Here is a 23480-nt window from a genome sequence, read left to right as displayed (position 1 = left end):
ATCTTTTGAATCATAATTTTAAATACGATATATGAGACTCAGCCAAGGCATGCCATAGTTTTTATTTGACTTATAACTTGATTTATTTATTGATTAGATAAACTGATTGATGAATTTGAAACTACTAATCATGTCTTTCATCATTGCTTCTATAATCTTCTTTCTAACATATAATGTCAATCTTGGGAATATTTTTTTATTTTGTCAATAATGTCTTTCTTTAAACTATCTACCAAACGGGTTAATAAGTATGAAATACGTACTAATTATTGACATAAATATCAAAGAGAAAGCTTCCATATCTTTGGCTGACTTTACGCTTAAGGCGTGATATCATAATTTTATTTGATTCATAATTCGGTTACCTTTTTTTTGGCTTACGAAATTGTTTAAAAAATTAATAAATAAGGCGCTAAATATTGATGCAAACCAGAAACCAGAGAGTTATAATTTATATATTCTTTTTTCTGGTATGATATTAATGACAACTTTTTATTTTTTTTTACCAATAAACTTTTTCTCCTTTACACCATCTACCATACAGAATAAAACAATAAAATGTTCTAATAAAGTCCCACTTAATGGTTTGGCCTAAGTTTCAGAATTTTTCAAAAGCTTGGCTAACTTCACGCTTAAAGCGCGACTAGTAGCTTTCATTTTGACACAGTTTCTTTTTGTAGTTCTCATATTTTATTGAGGAATTAAAAGTACTAGTTAGGCACTCGCATGCCAGATATAGTTTTTTAAAATTTTCTATTTTAATTAAATTAATACACAATTGAGCAATTGATAAAATTTTTAGAAAAATGCCTTAGTTGCTATCGTAAAATTTTGTTACTAATAATTTTTTCTTTTATGTTAGCTACTATCTGGTTAAAGGTAGCCACTAATAGAGCACAAAACATTGACATATTTTAGAATTAATGCCTCTAATTATTCAGCCACACTTAATGGAGATGATATAAAAATAACCACTTGAAATCATTAATATATAATAACTTTTTATAAGAGATCAGTAAGAGATTTGGGGACAAACCTGAAAAAATTACTACCCCCCCCCCCCCTTTTTGATAAATCTTGCATACCTTATTCTTTGTCTATGAACATAGTTCTACATCATTATTTTTCCAAGTAAATTGTGAAAAAAAAATTATAAAAAATAGCCTGAGGGTAAATATCGGAGAAGTTAAATTGGATGCATTTTTATTGATGATCTTTGAAGAAGAATTGTTGTGAAATTTTAACTAAAAGAAATTAACTTGTTTATTTAGACCCAAGTTAATGCGAGATTCCAATTTGAATGCTTTTTAAATCGTAAATCCTGTCAAATGACCTTAATCATACTAATTGAAATATTTCGAGGTAATTAATATTTGTTTTAGGAATTCATTTCCTATATCTATTTAAAGATATTTTTATAATACAATTATCATTTTTTGTTGCAAAATAATAAATTATTCTTAATTTTGTTCATTAATTGGTATTGCATTTATTTATATTAATATTTTGCATATTTAAATTTAATACTATATTTATATTTATAAAAATTTGAAATATAAATATTATTTTAAAAAAAATAAAATTAACCTATTTTTTAAAAAAATGTAGGTTTTGAAACATCTCTCCCGCTGTAAATGACTAATTAATTGTTAGCAACCATAAATGAATATTTAAGGTTATTTGGAAGAAAAAAAAAATCATGGCTATTTTTTTAACAAAGACATTCACTATAAAATAAAGATTAATGAGTTAATTTAATTAACGATTAATAAATCGAAGTTTACAATATAAATGTTATTTTAGGATTTTCGTGATAAGTTATAATTTAATAAATTTAAAAAAAAATTTTTCATAAAGGAGCAAATTTAAAAATTTATTAATGGACACTCTTTTATTTCATTAAAAAAAAATATTTAAAAGGAAGTCCTTTAAAAAAAAATTCAAACGTCTAGAGCAAGTCTTTGACAGGCAGCAGAATCAAATTCTTAGACGTAAAATCTGAATATCTTTGCGCGCAAAAAAAAACAGCCTGTAATTAAATGAATATATTTTTTTAAAAAATAATCTTTTTTATTGCATCAAAAATTGTTTTAATCATTTTTTTATTTATTATAATAATCTTTCTTAATAAAAAAAAATACGTTAATTCATCTCATCCTCATATTATCATAACATCATCAACATTAGATAATTTAGAATTAGATAGCTCAATTTTTAAATGCTTTTAAATAAATAATAAATATTTTTCCCAAAAGTTATATTTTTTTAAAATTTTTAAAAAATATAAAATATAATTAATTTGAGCTCAAAAAATCATCAGACATACTATTTATATCAAATAATCAACAAATCTATGAAAATATACAAAGTAAAAAAAAATTTATACATATTTTAATTAATAATTTTAAAGGATACAGAATATAAATACTTATTCCTATCCACCCCTCCATTATATTTTTTTTCCCTTGTAGATCATTAAAGAGCGCAATAATTTTTTCTAGAATAGACTGGACCCCTTAGTTTTTTGTATGTATGTGAGTTTATTAAAAAATTATATATATAACTGTTATCACGTCGTAAAGGTGATAGAAATTGCACGATGTAAAAATAAATAAATATATATCCATTGACACACCTACAAAAGTATGTATCATGTTTGAATTAATATTATATGATAAGGCAGGGCGGGCCGACGCTGCTTTGGGCTCTTAAAATTCGTTCTCATACAGGGTTGCCAAGTCTCCCATCAGCGGGAGACTCCCGCCATTTTTTAGTTTACACGCACATATCTCTCTCCCGCAAAGCCTTCGCCTTTGTAAATCTCTTACTATTTTAAAATTTCTTCCGCATTAATTTTTTTTAGCATTTTAACGTTTTTAATTTATAAATAATAATTTTGAGAAACAGTATTTGATTATTTTTAAAATAAATTTTAAAACTTTTTTTCAAAAAACATGTGTAGCTTGTCGATTTCCTTCTTTCTAATATGTTATCATAATAACCATGTGTTTGTGTTACTTAATTTTAGGAATTAGGATGGGAACATTTTATATGGACTGAACTATATTTCCTTGAGATTACATCTCTTAATTAAATTATCATTATGTTCATTTAAATACATAACATAATTATAAATTATATCGGACTTCTACAAGATAATTATTTTATTTATTATAGTTCACTTTGAGTAATAGCAATTTGTTATCATTATACCAGTTTTAAATCATAGCATTATAGCTCCTCAATATTTTCGAATTATGAAGACACAATCAATAATACTTCATAGTACAGGTTAATAAATAACACGAAAGTATAGGTAGAGTCCCCTCGGACCCCTATTTAGATATGCTATATCTTAGAATTAAATTTATTTGTAGCTTTCATATGTTAAACATATATTAAATGTGCACTAATAAAGTGACTTTATGACAGCTTTTATCAAGTGCAAATGTGAATAATCTTTGTTAAAGATTCATAAAATTATGTTATAGCTATGCTAATCTTTACATTTAAAAATAAATAATAAATTCATTTTGAATTGTTTAAATGTTGCCCTAATTAATAGCTTTTTAAATGTAGTAGATATTATTTTTGCGAAACTTTTTTTAGAGTGTTAGCAATCAAAATTTGATTTTAATAATTCTCTTTACAAAACAAAACCATCTATTGATGGATTTTGCAATTTGATAAATATTACCGATAGATATTGATATCATGTTTGAGAAGATTGTTATGCTCTCTAAAGATTCACCAGAATGCTCCAAAATAAAAAATCTATAAGCATTGGAAATATTATTTTTTCATATTAACTAAATCCTCACGCTTGCATATGCGAGTATCTATTACCTATTTTGAAAAATATTACAAAACGTTACTTGACTTTACTAATATATATATAAAGTAATTATAAGAATTAATGGGAGGTGGGATTACATTTCACAAACCACGGGCCGCATAAAAAAAAATTTCCTGCAATTTTCATATTTTTCCCTCAAAATAAAAATTTTTTACTAAGTATCTCCCGCAATTTAAAATATTTTGACTTGGCATCTGTTCCTAGATAAATTGGCCCCTGCCGTATTTTTAACGATTATTCGGTTACAAAATATTAACGTTTCAGGTTAGATTCAGTAAAATCTGAAAAATGGCGGTTAATATTTGTTTATCGATTTAACCAGTTCGCTTTTGATTTCCGGGTTTGTATTTTTTTTTCATTTATTTTTTCAAAAGAAAAACGAAAGCGATCTCGTCTCTCTATGCAGACGCGTAGCCAGGAATATTATACAAGGTAAGGGGGGGGGGATAATTTCTTTATTAAAATATTTTGGAAAATTAAGAATTTATTAGAACCAATCAATATAAAATTTATTATAACCAACCATATTTTAAAAAATTTTCAATTTCGAACACAATAAAATATTGAAAATGCAAAATTTTTAGGTTTTTGCTTCGTAATGAAGAAAAGATTTTTATCTGTGCTTCAACAATTGGTATTGTTGCTAAAATATACAGTAATATTAATATAAAAAACTCCAAAATATTTTTTAACGTTTAGGATTATCTACTAAAATTAATCTTTCCTTCAGATATATATCAGAAACCTGCAAAAGTATATTTTCAGGCCCGGCCTTCTTCAAAAAATTTTTTTGTCAGATTAAAATATACCTATTCGGTATTTTACGCGTTTTTCAGTGAATATGAAATCCATATAAAATCAAATTATCTTAACTCCCCATTTGTAGTAAAAAAAAGTGAGTTTGAATCCCCACACTTTTAATTCTACTTGTCAATGGTAATCCCTTATTTCCTGTTCCTCTTGTAATTTAATATACTTCTTTTATATAAGTATCAGTCATTTTGCGCTCTCCCTGGCAACATAAGTAATTGCTTGAATTTGGAACATAAAAAAGAAAGATAAAATAATACTTATCTGAAAAAAATTTTACCCTTAAAAAGTATAATATATTTTAAATATTGAGTGTATCTTTGTTGCTTTTAATTTGATTGAATATTGAATGATTAGTTGAGAGAAATTTTTTAAGGACCGAAAAAATGGAAATAGGTAATATGATAAGTGAATTAATGTGATTTTTAAATATATTTTATTTATTTTTAATTTTTATATATAATATTGGTGATTTAATATATTCAGCCGGCCTTGGCTTTAAATTTTTTTATAGGTCCAGGCCCGGGCTAGATATATTTTTTAAAACGGCCTAGCTTATGTATCAGGGCAGGGCCAGACTAGGACCGGTGTATGTTTTGAATAAAATTTATCTAATATTTAATTTTTTCAATATAAAGATTTAATATAACCTCGGAATTTATAGGTATAATAGTATTTGTAAATTAGATAGAGCCATTTGATAAATTGTATTCTAAAGTGGAATAATATCAGTTATTTTATTAATCCTCTATTTGATTCTACATTAATATTGATATCCTTTGTTTAGTGTTGTTAAACTGCTCGATTTGAGCCGATTTTTAAAAACGGCTAACTCAAAATTTAATCCAGAAAAATATTACTCAAGCCTGAAGATTTTGCTTATAGATGGCACAAAGGTCTAGACATCTATTAACGAAATCTAAAGCCTTAGGCAATATTTTTTTGGCTAAAATATTGAGTTAGCCGTTTTTAAAAATAGGCTCAAAATGAGCCGTTTAACAACACTACCTTTGTTCGTCTATGTGCAAGTCTAGGCTTGCGAATTTCAAAACCATATAATCGTTTTCGCCTCAACTATCACATAAATCTCTAAAATGGTCTATTATCTCTTTTCTTTTTTCAGGTGGTAACATAATAATATTCACGATTCTCATAACTTAAGCTAATATTTTTGAAAAATATGCATAAAATTGTGGTGCAATTAATTTATTAATATATTCCAATGCAACAAAATTGGCTATCATATTGAATCCATTAATAAATTTGCTTAAGATGAAATAACTAATTCAAGCCATTCCAATATTTCGGATATTCAAAATAGGTTTTTCTAGACCAAAAATGTTGTATGATGTGGGAGGCTTCATCCTATCTTCGGATATCTCAAAATTTTATACACTCTAGAAATGTGGCCTAATCATAATTATTTAGAAATAAATTAATTTTTTTTTGGTTGATAAAATTAGCTTGTATCTATCATTGTTTAAGGTTTTAAAAAATGATGAAAATATACTTAAAATTTTCGTGGGATAAAATATTAATACACAGGAAAAAAATATTTATAAATTTGAACTTTTTGCTAAAATTTAAAATACAATATACTTATTTTAGTATATACTTTGTAATTCATTATTCATGAAAACCTTCTATATTTTTTTCAAAAACTTCTACGGGGGGGGGGGAGGTGATCCCCCCACGACTACCTGTCTGTTCGTATGCACTCTCATCATGTATTACTGATTTCTTTACATAAATATATTTTCTATGAAATGAAAATGAAAGGATGAGTTAGCCTTATTTATAGTAAGCGTGCAACATCATGATATGGCGTCACGTTTATACATACTATTAAATTGAGCTAGACCGTTAGCCAATAACTATTCAACTTTTAAAATCATCATCGTGGAAAGGTTAAAAAAAAATAACAGAGTCAATAATCATCACGGCTCCAGGCGGAACTCCAATGAGACACAACAGGTCGATAGCGCGATTCCCGTCGAAACCAGTTTTTTGAAACTGTCCTTTTGGGGTAGGTTAGAAATGGTCAGGGTTAAGGTTAAAATATTTTCCAGATAAAGGAGGAAAGAGACATGTTAAAAATATAATTTTTAAATTAGGTCACTGTTTGGTAAATTGCTATCATGGTGAAACCTAACCATATTATTTATATTATCTAAATTTTGTCAATTATACATTTTGATCAATAGTTAGGTCACACATAAGACATATAGTCAATAAAATAATTTACCTCGCCAATTTATTCTAAAGTTATTATGGGCTTAATGAATAGAGTGTTTAAATTTCTATTTCCAAATTTATGCTATCCCGGTTTTTGAATTTTGATTGCGATTTCCCTATCTTATTATTTAAATTCTCTTTTATCACACTTTTAAGATTTTAAAATTTGTGGTCCCTTGCTCGAGAAACATGTAAAATATTGACATTTAAAACTTAAAAATCCCTTTCTTTTTATCAGAGACCTGCAAAAATACTATTTGCACTGCCGCCCGTACATTTTTTAAAAAATTTTTGACCCGGCATAGTCCGGTTTTATATTTTCAGGCCCGGTCCGGATTTTTTTTAAAAAAATTTCAGGCCCGGTTTGCTCTTTATGTTGTGCTGTGTGAACATTATTAAAATTTATTTTAGGTAAAATGCATAACCATTATTCTTTATTTGAAAGGTAATCTATTATACTGGTATTCTTGATTTTTCAAAACATTACTTTGCATTATGCTCAATGAGATTTCCGTAGAGCTTAGTAATAGAAAGCTTAATAGATTTTTTGGAATAGATATTTTAATTGTATAATTCAATGATAATATGATTATTACTTTTTTAATTTTTATAAATATGAATAATAAAAAAAATTATCGCTAAAAATTAGGCATATCCCCTCTTAAATTCATTGTTATCATTTTGATCTCCTTAAATTTAATAATTTATTCGATTTCTGATTTGACTTTTGACAATTTGTAATAATTTTTATTTTATTTTATATTAAATAAAATGGAGATATTATTGTAAGTTAGAATAATATATTCTTAAGCCTAATACCGACATCGTCAAGATAGGGCGAAAACATGTTTGTCTCAGCACGCCTTAATAGAAAGCTTAAATGAGGCCAGAGAAAAGCGTTAATAGACTAGAGAAAAAAATATTACAGTTTTAAAAAACATGTTAAATATTTAAAGTTAGTAAAAATAGCACCCGATTTTCTTTTGATTATAAAAATTTTAATAAAAATATATAAAAATTTTTAATTCATTTTTTTATTAATAATTTATTGAACCTTTATTCCTAAAATTATATCAGTTGGAGGCAGGCGCGTACGCAGCGGTTTGGGGGGCAAAAGGGCAAATCCCCCCCCCCCCACCCCCCCCCCCCCCCTTCCCCCCAAAGCCAAAAAATGCAGATGCCGGATTATTTTCAAAAATATTATTGTTTATATTAATTTATATTTGTAAATATTTATTCCTATCTCATATATATATATATTTAATTACATTTATTTATTACATTCATCTACTAAGTTAATTTATCAATTAATTTTGATTTTAAGTTTTCCTTGGCGTAATATTTACCCATTATTTTCAAATTTCTAGTAGCGTAATATTTATCTAAATTTCTAGTCAAATAATAATTATCTCTGAAACTCCTTGTCCAGGGAGAAAGAAATTGCAAACTTGTTGAATGGAGTCTCCGCCATCAAGCAGTAACAGCTTTTATGACGTTAGAAGAGCCGATTATTAATGCTTTTACTGAAATATCATAATGGCTTAAAAGAAATATTTCCTCAGAAGCAAAAAAATTATTGGATTCAATACTTATTCCAAATTTTTTTTCTCATTAGAATGTATTATTTATTTAATTATACAACTATTTTATGAAATACTTTTCAAAAACATGACAAGATGAGAATAGCGGAGAGCATTTTATTAGAACACAAGGAAATTAGAGCTAATGTTGATGAAGGATTTCATATTTTATATGTTATTGTTGAGTCAAAAGCAGAGCTATACGTGGTTGAGTATTATAAAACAAATGTGCCCTCTCCTAGATGTATTTATAACCCAAACAAATGAATAATTTTTAATTTATCATGCAGCACTTACCAATCTGCAGATATTACTTCCACAAAAGCCTTCTAAACCTTTTTCAGATGGTGATAGAAAAAAATGAATATTTGTTAGATTTTTAACATGAAGATGTTAAAGTATCTTATGATACCTTATTAGCTGAATAACTATGATTAGATTAACTATGGTTGACTAAAAAATGCTATGGATGCTTTGCATTATTTTAAACACATTTTAGATATATTCTCAATGTATTAAAATGGTTATATATATTAGCAACTCTTCCCATTTGTAAACTAATGAGAGAACATTCTCTTTTTTAAAAAGAATAACAGAGTCCTGCAGAGGTACCATTTGCATGGCACAGGCTGGATTTTTTTTTAGAATTTTTTCGGCCCGGCCCGAGTTTTTTTTAAAATAAATTTTCAGGCCCGGTCCGAATTTTTTTAAAATAAATTATATTTGTTTTTTATTTTAAAGCTAATAATGGCGATTTCAAATATTTGGTTTTATAATATACAGCCCGGCCCAAAAATTTTCAGGCCCAGCCCGTGTGTTTTTTTTTAAAAAAATTCGGGCCCGGCCCGAGTATATTAAAAAAAAATTAAAATACGGTCCCGGGGGTCGGGCCTGTAAGTCTCTGAAAAACATACCTAAGAAATACAACTTCTGAAAGTAGATGGAATGGTTTGGATCTTTTGAATATTCATAGGCATTTAACGCCGCAAGGATGAGATAATTGAAAAATTAGCACAATCCCCGAAGATTGGATTTTACATTACAAATATATAACATACAAAATACAATTATTCTTAAGAAATTTTTGTGTATTAATTTATATTTCCAAAATTTAAATTTTTTATACTTTATATATAAATTTTAAAGTCTCAAAAAATTCAAATTTCTATTTTGGGTCATTTAAGTGATTCATATGGTGGTTATATTCACTTTATATTTTATAATTCACATTTATTTTATAGTTTTTCAATGCCGCCAGTTATATCCGTTCAATATTTTTTAATTCACATTTATTCTATAGTTTTTTATATGCCGATTTATATATATAATTTTTTTATAATTCATATTAATTTAAAATTGTGTATTAAAAATAGTTATTAGTCCTAATAAATTTGTGCTTAATATTTTTAAATAACAATAATATCTCTTAAAAAAATTTATTATCCCCCTCCCCTCCCAGACCAAATTCCTGCGTACGCGCCTGGTTGGAGGGATAGGTGGGGCTGGTGAGTTGATTAAAACCTCCCATTTCATCTTCTCGGCATTAATAAATACGTTCATTTGTTGGCACAAATCTTTTTATTGTTCTCGAGATCGAGATAACATTTTCATTGCCGAAATTTAGGGCACGAAAATGTTGAAATTTTGTGGAATAAATCAATTTCAAATATATCCACCATAATTTTCAGACATCTTGCGCCTAGTTGAGATCTGGGTTTAAGTTAGGATGAGTTAAAAAAACTCAATTTTTTTTATAACACAATAAATCTTTGTGAAGGATGGGATTTAAATCAGCCTCAGAAACTTGATACTGTCCCTCATCTATTTATAATCGATATTTTCGAGACTCGTCAATTCTCCTCTAGAACTGAGGACTTCGTATTTCACTGAATTGATATTGATTCAATTATTTTTAGTCTACTATTTCAACATGCCTCAACACACAAATATAACATATTAGCAACTTTATTAACTAACATAAAGTTAAATATTATATTTTAAAATAGAAAATTGAATAACATACCTGGTTTGATTCATTAAATAACCAAACTTTTGCAATCAATAAAACATTGATATATTTCTGACACTTGAGAATCAATATTTCTATTCTCAAAGTTAATCCTTAATACTGTATTTAATAGATGGATGGCACAATAGGAGTTTATGACTTAATTATTTAATCACATTAGATCCTTGGTTAGTAATGAATGGCATGGCAGACAGAAATATCCTACTTTAGCTAGCTCTATATAAGTAAAATATATTCGATTCTTATAATTATTTTAAATGAAAACAATACCTAATAAGGTAAAATTCCTGATAATTTCTTTTTTATCATCCGTCTTCTTTTCTTCTTCAGACTTGTTTGTAAACAATACAATTTTATTAAGTTTCTACAATTCATTTATAAAATGATAGATGAGAGTTATGTAAGATACTTTCTTTTAATCATCAGTCCATAGGTCATTTGTGGCTACAATAAATTATAAATAATTTAATATATTTTCATATATTACCAGCATACCGACCCTGTTTCATATATATATTTAATGTAGGAAATATTTATTTCTTTATATCATCTGCAGTCTATACCAAATTGCGTGATATCGTGATACGGTGGGGAATGATTCTCAAATATTTTCGTTTCATAAAAAAGCATACGATCAAATCTAATTACATTCATCGCTAATGAACCAACTTTGCACAAAAATAAATAATCTATGGTTTATAATGTCATCACTAAAATATCGTATCGTTCACTGGGGAAACTTACAATTAAACGGATTCCATTTCCCTTTATAGGGCGTCTCCAATGCAGTAAATTATCCACTGATTGGCAGTAATTTACCCTACTGTCAGGGCCCGTTTAATTAAAGAGGACGTTATCTCTTTAAATATTTATTAAAGACTAAGAAATAAGAAAATATTAAAGATTCCGTTTGGAGATTAGTTTATTTGTTTTATTTTGGTTACTTTATTATGAGCAGAGTTGTTAAAGTAGCGCTCTATCTCTTTTAATAGCGATAGTTAATAGCGCGCTACTTTTTTTTTAGCGCGCTCCTTTTTTTGAAGTAGTTAAGTTAATTTTTAAAATATAATGAATGTAACGCTACTTAGCTATATTTTAAAAATATAATGGATTAGTATTAAAATTAATTATAATTTTTTAATTTATTATTTAATATTGAAATTTATATTTTGTAATTTGTAATTTATATTTTCTTTGTATTATGAACCTAAATCATCTGCCTACAAATTTATTTGTTCAAGTAAAAAAAATATATCCTCAAATAAATCTATTAGTTATTACCTCAAAAAACACGTAAGTGTCATTTTTAAATTATAATAGTATTTTTATTTTGTAAGAATGTTCATACCAACAATTTGAAAGAGATAGAAAAACATCTTAATAATTTTGGTTTAGGGGAGATTACATCCAAAAAATCCAATTCAATTCTAGCTAAATTGATTAGTAATATTGCACATGCCAAATTTCTCAGAAACTGGATGATAAAGTTTTTGTCGATCTTATAATTGATACAGTTCAGTCAATGTCATTGGTTGATAATAAAACTACCCCCTGGTACAACAATTTTTTCTCGCCAGACACTAATGATTGAGATAGCAGATAAAGATGCCCTAGTTAGAACCATAAAAACGACTTCCACTGATAATTTTTTTGAAATAAAGGATACTAATATAATGGAAAATCCCTTAAACGCGTTTTTTAAATTTAAAAATACAAATGAGTATTATTTTTCTTATATTAAAAATATGTATATATAATTAAATACTGCCTTGCCCTCTAGTACTAGTGTTGAGAGATTATTTAGTAAGGCAAAACTTACACTTTCTGATCGTCGCTCCTTGGGGATGATATTATAGAAATGATTTTATTATAATGCAACAAAATAATAAAAAAAAATGAATACTACCATATAAATAGTTATTTTTATTACATTAATTATAGTCTTTTTACATAAATATTTTTGTAATCAAAACTATATTTTTATTTATAAATGTTGATATTATAACAAAAAATAAAATAAATTTTTTTTCTAAATTTTTTTTATAAAAAGTAGCCAAAGTTATTTTTAAAAATTAGTAGCTAATAGCGCGCTACTTTTTTTTTGATGGGTAGTGATAGCGGTAGCGCTCTATTTTTAAAATAGGGTTTAACAACTCTGATGATGAGCCTGAATTCTAAAAGCAGAAAAAATATTAAAAGAATAAAAAGAAACCTGTTGATGGTGGTTTTATTAGTTTTGTTTGTATGAAATTTCTTCTCAAATATTTTATCGTTACATAAAAGCAGTCGGCTGCTTTTCTTCTATCACTAATATAATCACAGGAAATAGTTAATTTATTAAATGGATTATGTTATTATAATTGAATTGTGCTAACATGTCATTAGTGTTGTTAAACGGCTCGATTTGAGCCGATTTATAAAACGGCTAACTCAAAATAAAAAAATATTACCTAAGCCTCAAGATTTCGTTAATAGATGTTTTAACCTTTGTGCCATCTATGAGCAAAATCATAAGGCTTGCGTAATATTTTTCTGTATAAAATATTGAGTTCGCCCTTTTTAAAAATCGGCTCAAATTGAGCAGCCCATGGCATTCATTCACTCATTTACATAATTTCTATTTGCCGAATATTAATAGCCTTTATGGGTGTTAGAAGATATATTTTTATTGTGGCAATGTGTGAATAAATATACATTATAATATTTAATTTTTCATTAGAAATTATATTATTTAAACTCAAATTCCAAAAGAATTCAAATCTGGTCGGGCTTGAACAAAAAATTGCTCGGGCCGGGCTCGGAAACAGGTTTTTGAAAAATCGGACTCGAGTCGGGCCGTAAAAAATAACTTTTACAGGGTTCTAAGGAGTTATAAAGAAACTAATGATAAAAATAACGTATATTACAAATGATATCATAGGCATAGTCGGGAGGGGGGAAAAATCCCCTCGAGAAATTTGCCTGCTTTGTAAATATTATTTTAAGTTAATAAAATATATTCCCCTATCCCCCTCTCTTTCAAAAATGTATACAATATTACATCACTATAAAGCAGTAACTTGGAAGAAAAATATAATGCTAGTATTAAATAATATATCTAGAAAAAGGATACATCAAGTTTTCAAAGATTATATTTAGAATATTTGAAGAAAACCTTTATTAATGTCTGATAAGGGGAACTAAAATAAATTTTGCTGCTTTACATCCCAGTGGTAAATTAGTATGTTTGGAAAGAAACAATGGATAAAAAATAAATATAATAATTTCAAAAAAAATTAACATGATTTTTAAAAAAATTGAATTTAATCCACTAGAAATATATTTAATAAAATATGACTACAAAAAGGCCATATACATTGGGTCAAATTAACGAGTGGCTGAAAATAATCTTGAAATTAGTGTGAGTGAAAGAAATAAAAATGATCATTTTCAAGATGTTCCCCATGGACAAGTTAATTTATTTGTGGGTTAGAACATGTTAAAAAAGATAATATATATTTATTTAAATTAAATTATTATAGATTCCCTCTGTCGAAATCCTCTCCTTTTTCATTAGTGCTATCTTTGTCATGGTATATCTTCCGCGTATATTGTGTGTTCCCGTCAAAAATAACAAATGTCACTCTTGTGCGCACATAAGAATATCATCCCACGATAAAGAAGTTATTAAAATGACCTATTCTATTAAATTATTTAGTACACTTTTAAAATTTTAAGATTTATTATGAGTTTTATTCTAAAAAAAAATATTAATTCCAATCAATCTTATATCTATTGCCAAACCCTATATATTATAAATACTTTTGACTTATTCCACTTGTCGCGTATCTTATCTATTCCTATTTACCTGCTTTATAGGTGTTCCATGAAAGTCACACAGATTTATACTTATCTGCTAATTTAGGATCAACCTTATAAATCAAGAAAGCTTTCCTTTTGATGTCACTATAATGAGATACTAATTTTTAAAATTTATTTTGAGACTTTATAATATCTTCTTTTTAATCCAACTAAATAGTGTATAATATTATATTCGAAATAGGTGAGGATTCTGAATCTTTCAATTTTAAATCATTCATGTTTTTTTCAAAAATCTGTAGAGTACCTTCCATATAAATTGGACAGATTTTTAAAAAGTTTTTTTTTTTAGCTTAGTCAGTAATATTTTTAACTCTACTCGAAAAGATTTTTCACTTTGCCCAGCTCGTAATTGCATTATTCAAGGTTTGTTTGAAAAATACTTTAAAAAATTTTTTGATCGGCCCACCCCGAATTTTCAAGATGCCCTATCCGATTAGCCCATGGGTTTCGGGCCGAGCCGGGCATATAATTGGTTTACATTATCATAATCCTTATAATTTATATTTTACTTCAAAGTCTAAAATAGAGTCTCTATCTACGGAATCTAAAAGGAAGAAAAGACAAGTTGACACCCTAGGAGGTTCACTTGTTCCATCGAAAAGATTTTTCCCTTTAAAAGATAGAAAATACAAAATGTACAACAGGAATATTTCGTCCAATATTGTGGAAATTTTGAGTATGTTTTTAAATAAAATATTTTATTTATTTTATTACAATAAATTTCAATCTGAGTTTAAGAAAAGGTTTTAAGGTTTAATTTAATATTTTCTTTAAATATATTTTATAGAGAGTGTATATATATTTTAGTTGATAACTTATTATAATATCTATTTTTGATATATATTTATAGATTCTTAATAATAAAAATTTACTATCATATAATGTTAGAAAAGTGATAGACACGAATAGGGGTGACTGGGGTTAGCTTTTACAAAATTGGCTATAGCTCCTGGTTTTTCTTAGATAATATAAAAAATAATATATGATTAGACACCTAAAACTATACTCTATAAAGGTGCCTTATAAAATTTTAAAAATATATTCATTTTTTTTAAATTTTATTTTTTGTAAAAGTGAAAATTTTTTCCAACAAACCCCAGCGGGGTGAGGCAAACCATTTCAAGGGGCTTCCTAAATCATTGGTTTTTTTAGGCCATAATAAATTGAAATGCATTTTTATTTATTAATAATGATACGTATAGAATAATTTTATTGTTTTATTATTCAAAATATAATAATACTTATAAATTGACGCTAATTATATATAAAAATTAGTGTTGTAAACGAACGCGTTCTGAACACGTTCGTGAACGAAGTTCGTTTTTTTGAAAAAAATGATGAACAGCGTTCCTTTTATTTTTGACGAACTTTGAAGGCGAACGCGCATTTTTTATGACGAACGCGTTCGAATTTAACGTTCGTTCAATTTTAAAATTAATTTTTATTTTTATTTATTTGAAAAATTTAATATTAATCCGAATTTTTTTAAAAAAATATTATTTATATTTTTTAATCGGCTTATTTCCTTTTCATATTTCAATTTTTTTGACACGCCATTATTATAGTTTATTAATTTGAATATTATTGTTTATATTTTAATTTAATAGATTAGCATAAGCATGGATATTGTTATTTAATCCTCATCATCTGATTCTGAAAATCCAAAATCAGATGAATTAACATTATCATGGCCAAATATGATAAATGTTTTACAGTAAAATCCTATATTAGGGAACTAATTCAATGCTTACCAAGTGTAAAATGTGCCCAAAAAGTATTATATCATCAGTGTCAAAATCTTCAAGTTCCAATTTAAAACGACATTTGTTGTAATATTAATTATTTTATTTTATATAATATAACTAAGTAAAATCATTAAATTTGAAGAAAAAATGCATATGGGATATTTGACCGCAACAATAACGATAGTTATTTTAAAATTAAAAAAAAATTAGTGGCCTCAAATATGGTCAACCATTGATAGACGCAGTATTAAATGGGATTAATAAAAGATATTAAACCTATCACTCTCAATTAATTACATATATTTATTTTTTTTAAAGATTTGATATATATTATGAAGATCAATATGTTCTTTCTGCAATTAAACATCCAGTATAGCTTCAATGGCCATGGATATAACTTCCATAGAACGAACCTATTAAAAATAAACTTATATCGTTATTGAAAAATATACTTTGAAAACCCTAAAGAACTGTTAATTTCGAGATATCCTTGTCAGTAGAGAATGTATTGGAGGAGGATAACTTATCTCAATTTTTTGAAGCAAAGGACAAATCAATAAATGTTTTTAATAAATTCCCCACGTTAAAAGAGTTGTTTATTAAGTATATTATCGCAATCCCCTCATCTGCCACTGTAGAAAGGACTTTTATTATAGCTAATGCCGTAATTGCAAAGTGTTCCTGGCTAACAGATGAAAATTTTAAAAAACAATTGTTATTAAAATTTAATATTGAATTTATAATTATTTATCAAAATAAAACTATATTATTTTAACATGGCTAATATATTGTGTTAAAAAATATAATACATTTATTTATTTTAATTAAATTTTTAAAAAAATTTATCATAAAATTTTGAACGATTTTTTTTGAAAGTGAACTTGATCGTGAACGCGTTCGACTTTTGTCAAGAACGTTGAACGCGAACGCGTTCGATTTTTTTAGAAATGTTTACAGCACTAATAAAAATTGAAACTTAATTTTGGTTAATTTAATAAATTTGGACATAAAAAATAAGGATCTTAAGGAGAGATTATGATTTCTTAGCTTAAATCCTAAATACATCTCATAAAACAGCCATGAAATTGCCTTTTTAAGATTTTGAAATTTTTTTCATTATTAACTGCCATAATTTACGTGTATGGTTTAGCAAGCCCCGCTAGCTCTAAATCAAATTATGTTGAAATAATATCTAGATATAATAAATACAACTTTTCCAAATTATAGAAGAATGTTCAAACGTTGCTATAAAATTTAATTTACATATAAATTATTATATATCTTAATAAAAATTATAATTCTGTCATATAAAAATATTTTGAAAATTTCATCAAAATTTTATTTCTTAAACAAAAATTTTTAATAATTAAATATTTCAAAAGATTTTTTGTCTATATGTAAACTAATAAAAACTATATTAGGTAGGATAACATTTTAACCTTTTAGTTTATTTAATTTTAAAATGAGATTAGGTTTGCCAAGCCCCGGGGTTTACCTAACCCCTACCTTACTCTATAATTCATGCATCCTCTTAAGTCAATGTGGAGAAGTTGAGAGTGAGGTGCGTATAGAATGCACCTGAGTGGGTTTTTAGCATGTAAGCCCGCCTATCCAATGTTTTAAAAAATTTAACTCGCCCGCCTAGCCTGCCCATAATTTTCAAAAAAAATATGTCTACCCGCCCATTTAAATAACAAAAATTTAAAATATTTAACCCGTCCGAACTCTCCCACCCACCCCGCCCATAGTTTAAAAATTTTTTAGCCCGCCCGCATGTCGTTTTTGAAAATTTTTTAACCCGCCTACCAATTTAGATGGGCGGGCTGGCCGAAAACCTGCCCAATGCACACCCTAGCGGGTATACCTCTTTTTCCTTTTGAAATTGGAATCAAATTTACAATCCCTTTTTTAAATATTTTCACCCAAATATTTATTTTTAACTTTTAAAGGTAGTTGCCATTTTTATCATTATTGGGCCAAATTTCTATTATTAATTCTCGATAACCTCTAAATCTGTATAGTTAATTACTATATGTTTATATTAAAGATTTGTTCTGAATAATGTATCCTTCCTTAGATGTGATACCCTATTATGATTATTGTTTAAAATCTTATTAACATATTAGTTTTATTTAAACTTAATAACGATAAATGTAGGGATATATAAGGCTCACAATGGAATGATGATCAATTTGGAATAGTGTTGGAAGAAGTGAAATTTATAGGATGGCATTAATATTATCATAGTTCTCTATTTAGGCAAAATCGTATTAGGTTGTTTTATCGATGGATATATCATTCACTAATAATTCGATATCTATTTGTTTGACAATCCTTCCTTAGCTAAGAAAAAGAAAGAATTAGGAGAGACCGGGACTAGTCCCCCTAAGGGTCTTGTCGGTTCAGCGGAATTTATTTTAAAACCAGACCTGTTTTGAAATTCAAATTTAATTATATAATAGCATTGAATATGTATATTTGAGGCTTACCCATTTTTTATTAAAAATTTTTTATAATAAAATGTCTTTTAGGTAAAAATCAAAATGTCTTTTAGGTAAAAATCAAAATGTTTTTACACACAATATTGGCATAAAAATATGAAGTGTTTGAAAATAATAAAATTGCTATTATATGAAATTTAAAACCCTCTTTTTGCATTGAAAGTTTCATAGTTATATATCATGTTTAAATATATTTTTAGAAGATGTTAATTATATTAGTAATTAGGGGCTAGTAGACTCAGAGGTAGTCTGATCAATCAAATTATGCTAACATGTATGATATGTTATAATATATTTATGTATTAATATAAAATAAGTATTAATTGACTACAAATATATATTTAAATCAATTCTATATGATAATGCAACAGAATTAAGAAAAATAAAAAAAATTATTAAAAATTTTACACATTTTTTATAATTTAAATGGATGTCATATTTTGTCATTTTTATATAAATTATATTTATGTATATGGTAAATATTTATATCACATGAAAGTAATAGAATATAAATATTAATTATCTTATGAGAGACTTAATAAAATAATTGAATCTGCAAACCCGGAATTTGGGGCTTGTTGGCGTAAAAAATCACTTTTACTAGAATCAATCTTGAGAAAAAATAATAAAATATTTAAAATTTATCAATGTATATGATTAGCAGACAGAGTTGTTAAAGTATCTAGATATAAAAATGTCGTATCTGTATCTAGATAGATTTTTGATTAAAGTATCTGTATCTAGATATTATTTATGGATATCTGTATCTGTTTTTAGATACTTTAAGATACATTTTGATATACTTTTATTTAATGCTTTTTATAATATAAATAAAAATATTTGAATGCAAAATTATTTCATATGAGCATATAATTTATATGTATATATATTAAAAAATATTAAGACTACTATAATGAAAAATTACATATATATAAAATATTAAAACTTATATATAAAAAAATATATTTATAAATATTCATTAAATATTATGTCCGAGTTTATCAATAACCCAGACAAATTTTGATATTACAATGCAACTTAAGGAATCTGCCATTTTTATTTACAATAGAATTGGTTAATTTTATTTTCAATAGAATTGGTTAATTTTATTTTATTATACTAATTTTTAAAATTTATTTTAGATTAATATTAATAGTAATGAAGAGTAAGAAGTAATAATCAATGAAGCATCAAGTTCAGTAGTATTTCCATAGCCAATTTATAGAGTATATTTTAAAATAATGTCTCAAAATAAAGAAAACAAATCTCTGATAATAAAATGTTTGCCATATCTACCAAAAAATACGAAAATTTCAGTTAGCATTACCTCTTTGCAACATTGTAAAACATTTAAGGGTATAGATACTAAATAAATGTTTACAATTGTAATTTTAAATTTTAAGAGAAAAAATCAAACACTGTTAATAAAAAAAAACAATTAATACAAAGATTAGTTGATGAATTATCAAGGTCTTCAACTGAATGCAAACAAATAACCTGTGAGAAAAAAAAACTATTTAATATCCGATTTTTTCAGTACCCCACAGCAGTAGACATGATTGTTAATGATGATTTAAATTTTGATACTCAACAAATTTTAAATAATTTTTTCAAAAAAGTATGTCGGATTTTAGTATTTTTTATCCTGATATAAAATTGTTATTCGTAAAATTATACATCCCAATCCCTTCAAGCGCCTTGGTAGAAAGACTTAGTGTAGCTAAAAATGTCTTTTAGATAAACGAGGATGCCTTAATGCAAAATTTTGAAAATATTTATTACTGAAATCTAATAATTATTTATAACCATTTAATCATTATTTATATATTATATGATTATATTAAAATCTAAAAATCATTATTTTAGTTTTATTTGATAAATGTAATATCGAGTCAATAAATTTTTTAGCTCATTTCATGTATTTTCACAATAGAATCCTAATTTACGATTATGCAAAGCTTATATAAGAGTATAATAAAAATTGTATGTGTATCAAGATAACTTTTTAGGCGATGTATCTGGATCTAGATAACTTTTTAGCCAATGTATCTATCTAGATCCATTTTAAAAGTATCTTTTAATAACTCTGATTTTCAGACCTATGATGATTTTGACAAAAATTACACATACTAGCCCTGGCCCTATTTATTGGATTGGGAAATAATGAAGAATAGAAATTAAGCTCTTTTTTTCGAAACCTAAGTGTGACAGGAACGGAAAGAAGTCCTTGTTCCATTTCCAGGTCCATGAAAAATATGAATTTTATAGTTTATATTTTACCACATTTTTTACACGTTCGAATATCTGACTTAATTAAGTGTTTTTTTTTTGAAATTTATGTCACATTATATTTTATTGTTGAAAAATATAATCATCCACCCCATCTTATTTTTTTTGATCCGAAGTTATGGGATTTAGTCATGTTCTAATTAAAGATGGCACCATATTTAAACAAAATTATTTAAAGTCCCATATATCAAAATTCTAAATGGAGTAAATATTATTCTATATTCTATATTTTTTTTAAAAAAAAAATTATCATCTAGCTAACCCTTCAATTATAAATTCCATAGGAAAACTCGCTCCATTCACAGATGATGTTAGTTTTAGTAAAATCCCAATAATTGCTCATGTATCCATTGATTCCCTTCCTGAATATAACAGATCTTTATTATTTTTTAATAAGAACGGCGGAGTGGATGATATCGAAATAAACAATTCTGTGAAATTAATGGCAGCATCCTAGAATGCCAAAAAGTTGCCTAAATATAATTATAGAAATATTGCCGTGATATTTTTACTCACAATTATAAAGAGTTTAGTATATAATATGAAATAAATTAAATATTTCAGTTTATTATAATTTTTTTTTAAATTATAAATATATTTTTTTCCCACATAAATAAATAATGTAAATCATATGTTTTTGATATTAAATCTTTTTTTAACCTTCTATAACTTTAATTAACCGCAGGAATCGGAATCGCTAATTCGTTTATAATCATATCATATCATAAATATAAGAATATTATATATTTAATTACTTATCTTTTTTAGAGACGATATCTTTTTTTCCATATTATTAATATGCAATTACTTTTATAATAAATATATACAAAATGTTGCAAGTTGTCTGACATTAACCTAAAAAAGTCTCTTAAAATTGGTTCCACGTCAATTCGGCACAGCATCAATTCAGTGCGGCAACAATTCGGTGGGTCTCATACAGTTGCAATTTATTATAATATTCGTATAAAACAAAAGGATCATTAAATAGAAGTCATGCTGAGGGTTCTAATATATTTTTCATTTTTTTTTACAAAAATCTGAATTTTATTTACTAATGTCAATAAAATATTTAATAATAACAAAAAAAAATTAATTAAATAAACAAATATTTATACCGAGATTTCTTTGGTGGACAAATTTACCATATTAATAAGATATGTTGATCCAAAAAAAATCAAATTATTTAAATCAGGGTTTCAAACCGTTAAGTATAGCGGTTCGTTTCAGTTTTTAGTTAAAAATTTTATAAAGGTTTTTTCCATTTCGGTTTTTTTTTGAAGAAATTTATATCAGTTAAATTTGGCTTAGAATTTATAACAGTTCTTTTCGGTTGGTACCAGTTTTTATAAATTTGATTTTTAAAAATAATTAATCATAAATCATATATATTTTAATCTTAGAGAAAAATCTTTTCAATCAGTAAATATTCAAATAAAGTAACCCATGACCGGAAATAAAACAATTTATATTTTTATAATTCCTTATTTACTTAACCATGAAGATTTTTCTAGTCTAATTAACTAGAGTATATAAAGTAAGAACATAAACTTGGTTTAGATTTATATGAAGATAATAGCGATTTAAGTATTAAAAATCCTGATTTGAAAAGGAATCACGAATTTAAATTGCCCCCAAGAAAAATGAATATTTCAAATTTAAGTTAATAATTTAAAATTAGTTATTTTTAAAAACCATTATGAACCGGGTAAATTGGTTCAAAAATTACAGTTCGGTTCACTCTTTTTATATTTTCGTTATAACGGTTCGGTTACAGTTCAGAAAATTATAAATGTTCGTTCCGGTTCGCGGTTCGGTTCGAAACCCTGATTTAAACATAATATTTAAATTTTAATATGATTAATAAAATAATTTTAAGGATTTTTATAAATTTATAAAATGAAATATTTTTAACTCAATAATTATTTTCCAAATTAATACAATTGATAGATATGATTGGAAAATGCCAATAGCATGACACTTCCCTTTTGTTAATCCCTTATCAATAATTCTAAAAAATAATTTGAATTTTTTTGAATCAACATTATTGTTTTTAAAAACGACCGATTAATATTTTAGCCAAAATAATATTTAAGATTCGAGTTAGAGGTTCATATCTTTTTGCCATCCATGCGCAAAATTTTAATAACACTAATCAACATACCTTATAACATAATAAATTGGTCTATCAAAGAATTCAGAGTATAAATATTGGTTTATTAATTTTTGATGTTATTAAATTTTTTTTGATATTACACAATTAGTAAAAATTGAGATTTTTGTAAAAAAAAATAGAAATAATTAATAGGACCAACCTTTAAAATGATTTTTATTTAATCATCCTTTTGTTTTATACAAATAGATTTATAATAAATTGCAACTGTATTAGATATGCGCCGAATTTTCCCCGCCGAATTGAGTGATATCCTTAAAATCAAAACTTTTATAAACGTTATTTATTTTTTTTACCTTGGGGAGTATGAAAGTGTTTCTAATAAGAGATCAGCATAGTCAATATATTTGGCTAAGAGTTTAGCTGGCCGTGCCAGGAAACTTACTTTTTTTATCGGTTATAAC

At 26.0% G+C, this 23480-nt stretch overlaps 1 protein-coding gene across 3 annotated transcripts; it reads left to right on the top strand.

Moving 5' to 3' along the window:
- Positions 1 to 2303: 2303 nt before the first annotated feature.
- Positions 2304 to 21585, top strand: LOC135922117 (uncharacterized). Of its 3 annotated transcripts, XM_065456530.1 has the most exons (6): positions 2356 to 2368; positions 2411 to 2534; positions 2583 to 2643; positions 14032 to 14172; positions 14888 to 15047; positions 21164 to 21585. In XM_065456530.1, exons 4-6 carry the CDS (start codon positions 14080 to 14082, stop codon positions 21361 to 21363), a joined length of 453 nt encoding a protein of 150 aa, XP_065312602.1. In that variant the 5' UTR covers positions 2356 to 2368; positions 2411 to 2534; positions 2583 to 2643; positions 14032 to 14079; the 3' UTR covers positions 21364 to 21585. The 3 variants fall into 3 exon arrangements, with proteins under 3 accessions (XP_065312601.1, XP_065312602.1, XP_065312603.1); XM_065456529.1 differs by lacking the exons at positions 2411 to 2534; positions 2583 to 2643 and having other exon boundaries at positions 2304 to 2368; XM_065456531.1 differs by lacking the exons at positions 2356 to 2368; positions 2411 to 2534; positions 2583 to 2643 and adding an exon at positions 13957 to 13961.
- The last annotated feature ends 1895 nt before the right edge of the window (positions 21586 to 23480 follow it).

This window comes from Gordionus sp. m RMFG-2023, chromosome 1 (genome assembly GCF_954871325.1).
Source record: "Gordionus sp. m RMFG-2023 chromosome 1, tfGorSpeb1-WG-v2, whole genome shotgun sequence".
Taxonomy (NCBI): Eukaryota; Metazoa; Nematomorpha; class Gordioida; order Chordodea; family Parachordodidae; genus Gordionus; species Gordionus sp. m RMFG-2023.
This window is presented reverse-complemented; position numbering and strand designations above follow the sequence as displayed.

Coding starts and splice junctions, on each gene's coding strand:
- LOC135922117 (XM_065456529.1), top strand. Junction 14,173..14,887: donor TATCATCCCACGATAAAGAA/GTTATTAAAATG, acceptor TTTACTTCAAAG/TCTAAAATAGAGTCTCTATC. Junction 15,048..21,163: donor CAATATTGTGGAAATTTTGA/GTATGTTTTTAA, acceptor ATTATCATCTAG/CTAACCCTTCAATTATAAAT.